General features: G+C 40.1%; 1 protein-coding gene across 1 annotated transcript in view; it reads left to right on the top strand.

The window, feature by feature from the left end:
• The first annotated feature begins 509 nt into the window (after positions 1–509).
• pitpnc1a (phosphatidylinositol transfer protein cytoplasmic 1a) overlaps positions 510–10,707 on the top strand; it is a 54,147-nt gene continuing 43,949 nt past the window's right edge. The window contains exon 1 of the mRNA XM_004558397.6: positions 510–1,110. Coding sequence (XP_004558454.1) covers positions 1,063–1,110 — 48 coding nt within the window. The 5' untranslated portion in view covers positions 510–1,062. The remainder of the gene's footprint in view (positions 1,111–10,707) is intronic.

The following is a 10,707-nucleotide window of genomic DNA, read 5'->3' as shown; positions in this document are numbered from 1 at the left end:
ATGACCTCCCATGTGCCACTTGAGCCAAATATATTTTTACTGATAATAAAAAAATAAAAAATAAAGGGGGGTCAGAATCAGTAATCTGCACAATTATGAAACGTAGTTATGCAATGCAGTTTACATGGTTTTCTGTAACGTCCTATCTGAACTGTGTGTGTGTCTCTTTGAATGGTTTTTAATGCGCTTCGATTTTCTGTTTCCGTGTAGGCTATCATTGTATTTACTGTGATTGGAAATCTTTGAGATCGAGCGCTTAGCACGCGCAGATTCTGCGGGGTACAAATGTGTAAAAAAAATAAAACAGAAATCACGCAGAACTTCCGCTCATTAGAAAAAATAATAAACAAATCTCCAACATTGTTTGAGTCGGACTCGAGAAGTGGTTCAAGCTGCTCCTAACTATGACAGATTTCCACTGCGGTGTGTATTATTGCGCAGTGAAGCGGCCGCTGTGCGGTTGTTTTGCAGCGATGCTTTTACGCTGAAGGTCAGGTCCGGTTGCATTTCCTGTTGGCTGGCTCTCTAGTGCTTGACACAGCTTTTCTGTGCACGGCCGCGCATCCCTGGACGGAACAGTAAGGAGAAAACTCAAAGGGCGTGGAGACACACTGGTAGAGAGCGGCTCAGTGGACGTTATTTACACGTGAAGAGTCACGGAGAGACCAAAAAGTCTCGGTTCTTCTTCGGGACTCGAGCGGACACACAGCCCCCTTGAAGCTGTGGTTGAAAGGGGCGACTTGTTTTGAAGTTTGTTTTGAATTTCAGACTTTTGACACTGTTACCCAGTCGCACAAACTAGTCGTCGGAGTAGTTTAGGAAAGTGACAGCTGCTGATCACAGTGGGATCGTCTCGTGTACTGGAAGGACCTCTAGTACACCTCGTGTCTGTGGAGACTCACGTAGGCACAGCGGAGCGTTCCAGGAGGTCTTCTTGATGCACAAGTGAGAAAAGCATTGAGTGTTTTTTCTGAACCTCAGCTGCAGTCAGAGAATACTTTCATCAGGAGAGAACCCCACAGAGGAAAGTTCGATCATCATCATCGTCACTGTGCTTGGACTATGTTGATGAAGGAGTACCGCATCTGCATGCCTCTCACAGTGGAGGAGGTAGGGGAAGTTTTATTGATTTTTGCGAGCCGCAGACTTGCAGATCAGCAAGTTTTGCCTGCTTTGCTTTGCTGCACTTGTTCTATTGCAAAAGCGATCGCCGCAGTATTTTAGGGAAGTTCACAATATTTTGCACCAAAGCCTCATACAAGCAAGAGCTGGAGTCGGGCAGCCACCGCGGGGTGGAGCTGCTGTTTGTCTCTCCTTCCACTCAGCTTGTTTGCGTCCAGCAGCAGCAGAGGGAGTCGTGTGATTAATCTTGGTAGTGAATCATGTCTCTGTTTTGCTTGTGCTCTGTGAGTATGTGTAGCTACAGATTGCTTTCTGCGTCTTCCCCTCCTGGAGCCACCGGGCAGGGTGATTGTATTATATTATAATGAAACTAGAATGTGCTTCTTCTTTTTTTCTTCTTCTTTGTTTGCATGCAATCTCCCTAATGCGCAAGTTCACACCTGTGCAGCTGCTGCATGTGTGGTCAAACAGAAATGATGTATTGCACACAGTGATCACGTTAGATACCTTTGCTAACCAGGTCCCCCAGTCTTCATGCTTATAATCGATCACACAGCAGAGTGGTTTTGTGAAATCCTCGTTCCCTTACTTTCCTGCTGTTTGGGCTGATTGTCTTCAAATGATTCAATCCATACACACCTGAAACGGCACAATAGATGTTCCACCTGAAGACTTTTATTGAGTTTGACAGTGTGCAGTTAATCATGTGGTGTTGCGTAGTTCTAAATACCTGGGTTGCCACACAGGTTCACAATGTAGAGTTGGCCACATTAAATGGTAGTTTAGTCAGCCTTGCTGTTTGTGAAGACTTGATTCATCGCTGCAGTCAGGCGAAGCCCATTGTTGTGAGGATGAAATTGGAGTCATCTGTACATGCCTTTAATCAGAAAGCCAGCGTTAACAGCCCCTCCTGAGGTCTATTTATGTTTCTTGCCAAAGCGCTGCTTTATCACATCGTGTCCTGAGGCTGATTGGTTCTTCTGCTTTGCATCGCTCCAGTGGTGATAAAAGAGCCACAGTTGTCCTCAGTGGCAGACCAAAGGCTATCACATCTTTTGTTGTAATGATAATAACGTGGCCCGGCCTAATCCATCGATCTGAGAGTGACTTGGTAAATGAGCACGTGAAATCTATTCTTTTGAACACCTAAGATACATAAATCACGCACTCATCTTCACACACACACAACTCTTTATATGAGCTCTACACAGCCCGGACAATCATTTTAAATCAGTTCTGTTTCACAGTCGTTGTTTTTTTTTTAAGGCAAACATAAAATGAAAGGCAATAAGGTTATTGTTCTTCGAGTACTCAGTGCAGCAGCAGTCAGATTTGAAGCATTGTCTTTCAGTGGAGTCACCCGGAGTGGTGCAAACTGCCTAACATACTGTTAGCTGTTCCTGTAAAAACTGGATGTATAATAAAAACACATCTTCACCTCCCAGAGTCAGTACACTGCCTTTTTTTCTCATAGATTCGTGATGAGGAGCGGTTCATGTAGGGCCGTGCTGTGCTGATATATTGAATGCATTTCTCACTCACGATTCACAGTCTCCTCAAATGGCACTGCAGCGTGAGGGCAACAGGTTTCTCTTCACATCAATATGACAAGGACTTGAAGAGCTAAAGAATGTTTTATCACCAACAGACATCAACAGGCTTCTTCTGGGGAGTCTCACCTCCAAATAGCAATGAAGTTGAACCACTGCAGTGAAAACATAATTGTGCCACCACATACATATTGTTTAAGGTTCTTCACAGATCTTTGAGTGTTTAAACCTTGAAAGGAAGAAAACCCACGTACACTTGTTGTGGAATCTTATTTTGAAATGTGCTATCAACAGTCAGATTAGATGAGTTTCAGTTCAAATGGTGTTTTGGGTTTCTCTTGCAATTGTAAGACTTATACATAATGTTTATACAGTCATATTATGAGAGTATAATCTTCAGTTACAGGATATGAAGTCATGTCAAAAAAGGAAGGTACACATTTACTGCCTCTGTAGAAATTAAGAGGACAAATAGCAGCCATTCATCATCACCAAGTTTGAGCATAAAAGCTAACATTTTACGCCCTCACGATTTGGTTGAAGAGTGTTTCTCCCTTTAACTTTAAATTTTTATTTATATATTTAAGACAAGCTTTACGGGGATATTCGGTGTATGTGCACAAGGCAATCACAAAGTACTGGTGTCTCAACACAGACAGAAACACAGACACACTGGACCCACTACAGTTCGCTTAGCGATTCCGCTCCCTGAAGACCAACACAGAGAGACTGAGGAGGAGCTTCTTCCCGCAGGCGATACGGTCTCTCAATCACACCACCACACAGTACTGACCCACACATACAGTTCTTACACACACACTGGACTTTCTGGACTTTGGTTTTGCACAACACTGGTCACTATATTCTTCATTTCCGGTTAATACTTGTACAGCTGCTGTTATTGTGTATATATTTATTTATATTTAGATTTCTTCATACATTCTTATATAGTTCTATATTGTGTATTTTGTTGTACAGTTATTTTATTTTCAACTTTAATTTATATATTTATCTTTATCTTATTCTTCCCAGTTAAATTTACCCTTCATTCTAATTTGTGTTGTACAGTTATTTCATTTTTAACCTTAATTTATATTCTATTCCTTCCTAGTTAAATTGACCCTTTTTAATTTTTCATATTTATTTCCTATCTTATTCATAGCCTTTTCCTTTTTTGTTTTCTTTAGGTCACGAGCAGTTGTCCAAGCATTTCACTACATATCGTACTGTGTATGACTGTGTACGTGACAAATAAAATTTGAATTTGAATTTGAATTTGAAAATCAGCTCCACCTAGATTTTACCATGTGTGCTTCACATTGACCCAACTCTTCGACCATTTTGGGGACAAGTCAAAATTTCAAGGTCCACATGGCCTTTATGTATATGGGTGATAAAGTATTAATGATTAATTATTTGAATAAATAAACTTTTGATTTTCCATATTTTAGTTGCATTTTACTTGAAAAGTATTGCTTCGTGTTTATTAAGCCAAATAAATAACTTTTGTGAGTGCATACACCAAACATCGCTCCATCGTCTTGCAGCTGTCAGTGCAAGATCAGGCTCTGTGGGAGTTTAAGTGTGTTTGTTTGTGTACCTTCATACGGAGCTGCCCCACGCCGCATCTAGGCCCAGGCCCAAGATCTTGTTTACGTCCTCAGAGTGGAAGCTCTGCGTTCTGATAAACGAGACGCCCGTTTCACCCCTTGTTCCCTGAGGGACTCGCCGCTTAGCCAGAAAGTGACCTGGTACACAAACGCCAGATGGAGAGAAACATGTTCACTCGGACAGTCTGCCAAGAGAGAGTGTGTGTGTTGAGAAGGAGATTGATTGCTTTTGGTAATTATCTAAGTGTACGTCTAAGTATTATCTAAGTGCTTTGTTTGTTATTTTATTTGTTTTTGTTGCTGTGGATCAAACGGGTTAAACAGCTTTAGTGGTGTAGAGCATCAGATTTGAGGAAAATGATAATCAAAGGTTGACGCTCCATTCTGAATCACATTTTACACCATCACACAAAGGACAAATGCAATCAGCATAAACAATTTTAAGATACCAATACAAGAACAACAGCAGCAGCCATATTTGCTTACTTCTACATGTAGTTTCTCACCTTTGGTGTTGTATAAAGGGGCCCATGCTTAATACTGAATCAGTGTGCACCGCATACATCAGCCACTGCAAGAGTGAAAAGAACAAAATGCCTCCAGGCTTTCAGTCTTGGAGGCTCTTCTGTGCAGCTGCTTCACCTTCGAAGATTTTTACACTCAGTATGGCCGAAAGCTTCAGCCTAATTTCAACATGCAGCACATATCGATTCAAATACCGCGTGCTTTAAAAATTCCACAGAACATCCCCTCCGATTATCAAGGAGTCTTGTGCAGTCAGATAACCGTCCCAGCTTTCAGTCAGATAAAGTTTAAGTGGCTTGTCAGTTTTCTCTTTTGTCCTGACGCATCTCTGTGAGAGGGTTGAATAAGCAGGATAATTGGTGAAGTCACCAGTTTGACTCAAATGTTTATCTCCAGATATTCTTTTAATGCACCATCTGGTCAATGAGTCCATCTTTTAAATCACTAGTGCTTTTTTTGTATGAGTGAAAAAAATGTCTCATGTACTCTGTTTCTAGTTTCTAGTTTGTTTGACTTTTTTATGGTTGTTTGCTTCCAAAAACCGCCGATTCTTTGTAAGTTGATTGCTGCTGTGATCAGTCAGCTCTTTACCTGCTTTATAGCCGTTTATTTATCTGCACACCATTTCATCTAATGGTCCCGCTGGGGGTCTCATTACAATCCTCGTGGCATGTTTGCATTTGTGCTCTTTCACTTTGTCTCAAATTGCTGCTACTCCGTTAAAGCATTTCTTCCAAAGTCTGCTTTTTTTTGGTTTACTTGTTTGTTGCTCCATAGTGCATTATTTGGAGGTCTTGCAACATTAGCATTATAGGGATTTCAGTTAATTCCCCCATGCTGCCAGGGCTAATCTTCTGGGTGAGGAGAAAAATTAAGGCTAAATACCCTAAATGTCTTCTGGCTAAATAATAATGTTGCTACACTGCGTTTGTGTATTTTGTGATCTGGGTATTTGGAGGATTCAGATTTGTATGCACTTGATTAGTGCACCAAAGACGAGTCCCCGCAGAGATGGTGTACAGCAGAGTGTGCGCTGGAAGTGATGTATAAAGTGCTGTGATTATGCGCTCACTGGCCACTTCATTAGGTATACCTCACTAGTGCTGGTTTGGACCCTCGTTTACCTTCAGAGCTGCCTTAATTCTTTGTGTCATCGATTCAGCTTGGAGATGGAAACATTGCTCAGAGCTTTTGGTCTATATCAAAAGTTGGTGTAGATTTGTTGACCACACATCCATGATGTGAATCTCCTCTTCCACCACATACCATCTGCTGACCATTTGAGTACAGTCGTCACTTTTTCATACCTAAATGTATTCAGCTACTGCCATGTAACTGTCTGATAAGATAAACAGGTGCACGGTGGACTCCATACTCCACTGAAGAATCTCTTCTGTGAGAGTCATGCATTTTCGAAGGTAAAGGAGAAATTGACTAAAGATGGCAGGCGGCAAACATTAGAGTTTCAACTCCTGATTATTTTCTCAATGAATCCATTTGTATCACATTTTTCCAAGGCTGAAACCAATATTCTCAAATGTTGTGCTTTCCCTGACCCTGAGTCAAACCTGAAGGTGCCTGGTGTTGGTCTATGTGTGCTCTGTTGTGAATAGAAATATGGGACTGACTGCATGTTGATATACAGCAAAATGTATTTACATGTTAACCATCCATTGTTTTAGAAAATAGTGTACTGTTACACTCATCAGTCAGATACTGAGTTAATGCATAACTGTATAGTGAAAATGTTTCTTATGCATGATATTGTTCTACCAACTCTACACCCATATAGTAAAAAAAGATTTAATAACTTTCGGTAGCACTTCATAATAATGTCACACTATGAAGCATCAGAATTTATAAATACTGATATGTATGTCCATCTGTTCCTGTTACACCATGTACAGTTGTCATTGCGAGTACAACATTGCTGGTAATGATCATAATCAAAGTCATAATCCTATATCTGTATTTATAAATGGCATACTAAAGAGGATTATTGCTATATAAATGATGACTTAGAGCTTGTTTATAATAATGCTTAATATAGATTTCCCTAAGGTACAGTTATACATTTACTCATATAATCTCTAAATACATTAAACAATTTTTGCGAGTCCTCTTCGGTGCAGAGTTCCTGCTGTAGTATATATACATTTTAATCTCCTGTTAATCTCCTGCCAGGCGATGGGATAGCATCATAACATATCATATATATCATAATATTTTCATTTTCATGTTTTGGGATATAAATTAAACTTTATTGTCATGAGGTGAAAAAGATATGCTGCTCTCTTAGGGTCTTATAGGCGACTACATGTTAAAAATTGGTTCTTTTATCCTGTTGGTAGGTGGTTGCTGGGCAACATGATGTTTTCAGAATATCTGACATGGATGGGAACCTTCAGGGGCCTAAGATGTACCTGTGTGCCAAGTTAGGTTGTTCAGCTCCTGATTGTGGACAGATAGAAAGAGATTTGGTGTATTATAATAAGATGTTTATTACACATAAATGGTGTTTTCAGCTGCCTGCACCTGCCTGGCCACTGAGACTCTAATCACAGCCTTCATGCAGATGAGTTCTTCGGGTAATCTTATCAAAATAAACCAGACACAATATATAGTCGAGGTCTTTGAAATATCCAGGGATAGAGGTGCAAGTTGAACTAGGCACGCTTTCAGGGCAAAATACTGAGAAGGTTACTGAGTGGAAAAGGCGGGCAGGAAAAAATGACCCCACCACAGCAGCTACATAGCAACATTAATGATCTGTTAAACGTGGAGGGTCAACGGTTTTCTATTTATAGTTTGGAGCAGTGGACTAAATTAAGAGCAGTAACACTCTCAGTCAGGAGTCCAGAGGTTGTGGGAACTTGGGTGACTAATGGACAGGTGAGAAATAAAATAAGTCCTGAGGGGGGGACAAAGAGTCATTGCCTGTGCCAGCGATGGCACAAGGAAAGCATTTAGACATGTGATTTAGTGTAGGCCTGAAGTAACCTTTAATATTGACTGAATCTCAGACCACTGAGTGCATATTTATTCATTTAAAGGCACATGGTCGATAAAGGGCAACGCAAAGATGGAGGTGAGACGGGAAGAATAACAGACGAACACAGTGATTAATAAGATGATATGACACAGGCAAAGAGAAAACTAAAACACAAACAAAGACGCAGGCAGCTCACAGTGACGTGCAGAGAGCAACATGTCATAAAAGGACTCAATAAGTAGAATATACTGTGCAAAAACACACTTTAAAGATCTTTGAACATTTGACAATTTATCCTAAGCTAAAGGAAAAATGTTTCTACTAAGTCATATTAGCTTCTAATTATTTTAATACCCACATTTTTCTTATTATCATCCTATCCTCCAAACCTGCTTATCCTTTCACAAGGAACTGATGACCTGATGATGATGCTATATTGAGAGACTGACTTCCACAAGCACAGTCGATAACGCAGACTGTCGATTTCCACCTTGTGAGCTATCAATTAAGTTGGTGTTCAGCCGCATCACTAAGCAACCCTGGAGCTGATGCTTTACAGGTGAAAATAGAGGACAACATGAAGGGTCAGTAAACCAACAAAGGTAGGCCTGATAAATAAAAAGGTTTTATTTAAAGCATGTAAGGGACAGGGGAATTAGCAAGGAGGAAAAATAGGTTAAAAAAAACAATACTGTTGTGTGATTGGTGATGGAAACACCAACCTGCAGTGTGACCATAAATATAGGGAATATGCTTTTTACTTTGCCATCGAGAACTGCACAAAATATCAAAAGCACAACAGTTTTCTTTGGTTGCCGAGATGCAGCCAGAAGAAGACTTTCTTATCCAGCATCAGTGAATATGTGGCTGATTTATTTGACGCCAGTAACTCTGCCAACGGCTTTTGTCAGCCCGGGACTTGACATCTGTAACAGTTCTGCCTTATTGCATCTGCCTCCGGCTATGCGTTTGAAACTCACACGTGGCGACACCGAGCTTCAAACAGAGGTCCCGTGAGGTTAGAGAATGTGGCGAGACATTTTTAAGTAGAACCTCTGCACGCCCACGACAGACACTGTGGAAATGTGTCCCCAAAAAAACGGTTAATTTTGCTACATCAGACCTTTTGGGGGATTTATTACTTTGAAACGTATTGTGCAATTTATTTATATATATTCATATGTTTTTTTTGGTTGGAAAAATTATGACACTAATGATGTAGAAAGCTCAAAAGCTCAGTTTGACTAGATTATCTCTGCTCACTTTGCATGAACATGGTGACATTCCTGCACATTATATTGATGATATAGTTTCTATCCTTTTTAATTTATTATAATGTACTGGATTCAGCTGACAGTATCTCAGACCTTTGCATAAAAAACTACATTCATCTTATCAGATCCGGAAAATCTTAACCACCTGTCCGTCCATTTTCTGCCATCAGCCCACTTCTGCTCTTCCTGTCCCATTTAACCTCACTTACCGTCAACATGCTATCTAAACAAGAACAAACAATGACTCCCGAGAATAGAAGCTAGACTGGCACATTGTTAATGCGTCAGTAGAGTTATGGGACAGGTGTAAGAAGAGATGTGGTGAAAGAGGGGATCAGCTGGGCTTGCTGTCCTCTAATGTTATCATAATCCATTATGGGACAGATTGTACATGTGATCGGGCTCTATATGTGATAAATATGATAATGTGACGCGATCTGTCACTGGTGTTTTCAAAATTAAATTACACCTAAAGGCAGTTGAAATTACAGAAATAAAAAATACAAGTTATGAGTAATTAGTTCAAGAAAAGGCGTGTAAAAAAATAAAAATAAAAATTAAGGAAGGTTTCTTCATGGGCTGTTGTGATTGGTCAGAATTTGCCACATTTTTTATTTTTATTTTTTTTTAAAGGAAAACACATTCAGTCTTTTGTTTATGTAAATACTTAAGATCTGCTTCTCGTGAGCAGTCAGAATGGTCTGCCCGTTGTTGCGGGTGGCCCCCTTAGGCCCACCCACCACTCAGTGATATTCTTTTAGGTCTTTCCAAAAAACAAAAGAGACGACAATATTTTAGATTGTATGAGACAGTGCTGGGCTTCAGTGACTTGGCACCATATTTTCAGTTTTTAACGTAGACCGCCGCTGTTTCTGACTTCTCAATTTCAGTCTGGGACTTTGAGAGAAACAAACGTTTTTAGAGACAAGTAACTTTTTTATCCTGTTAAATTAACACTGTTTTTCTTAACTTTACAGATTTTCAGGACAGATGATGTTTGCTGCCTTGTTCTTGTATGAAATGTTTTAGTCATAGCCCCTAATTGCAGCCTTAATGATAACTTAATTTAATAATAACTTTGCAAAGATTTTTTGCAAATTAGATATTGTGACACAACCCACCCGATTTCCCAGGCTCAGGATCCACGTGGGACTCCCGGTGCCTGGGTTTGTAGCTATCTGGCAATTACTAATAATTAAGCAGCTAACATTACCCTGTGTCAACCACATCAGCAGCTGATGTGCGAAGTTGTTTGCCAACTGGAGGAGGCAAAGATGGTGCTATTGGTGTAATTACTGTTGAAAAGGAGTATCTAATCTGATAGCTTTACTATGGATTAGTATATGAGAATCAATTTTTGTAACAATCCTAGTCGCGACATAGTTGTTGTTTTTTTTCCAGCACTGCAGTTTCTCCTCAATTGTTTGTTTTTTTAAATTTCTAGAGCACATTTAGCAGAGCTCACTTCACAGCTGGGGCAGTGCTGTAGAGTAAAGCCATGTGCTCCCCTGAAGGTCATATTAGTTTGGGAAGGACAGTGATGAAAATAAAAATTAAAATACACTAAGATACTAGCTTGACTTCTGGTTTTTGCAAAATGGGAATGCTTTAGCTTGTCCTATGGGTGTAGTGTT

The sequence above is a fragment of the Maylandia zebra genome, linkage group LG4 (genome assembly GCF_041146795.1).
Source record: "Maylandia zebra isolate NMK-2024a linkage group LG4, Mzebra_GT3a, whole genome shotgun sequence".
Lineage (NCBI taxonomy): Eukaryota > Metazoa > Chordata > Actinopteri > Cichliformes > Cichlidae > Maylandia > Maylandia zebra.
This window is presented reverse-complemented; position numbering and strand designations above follow the sequence as displayed.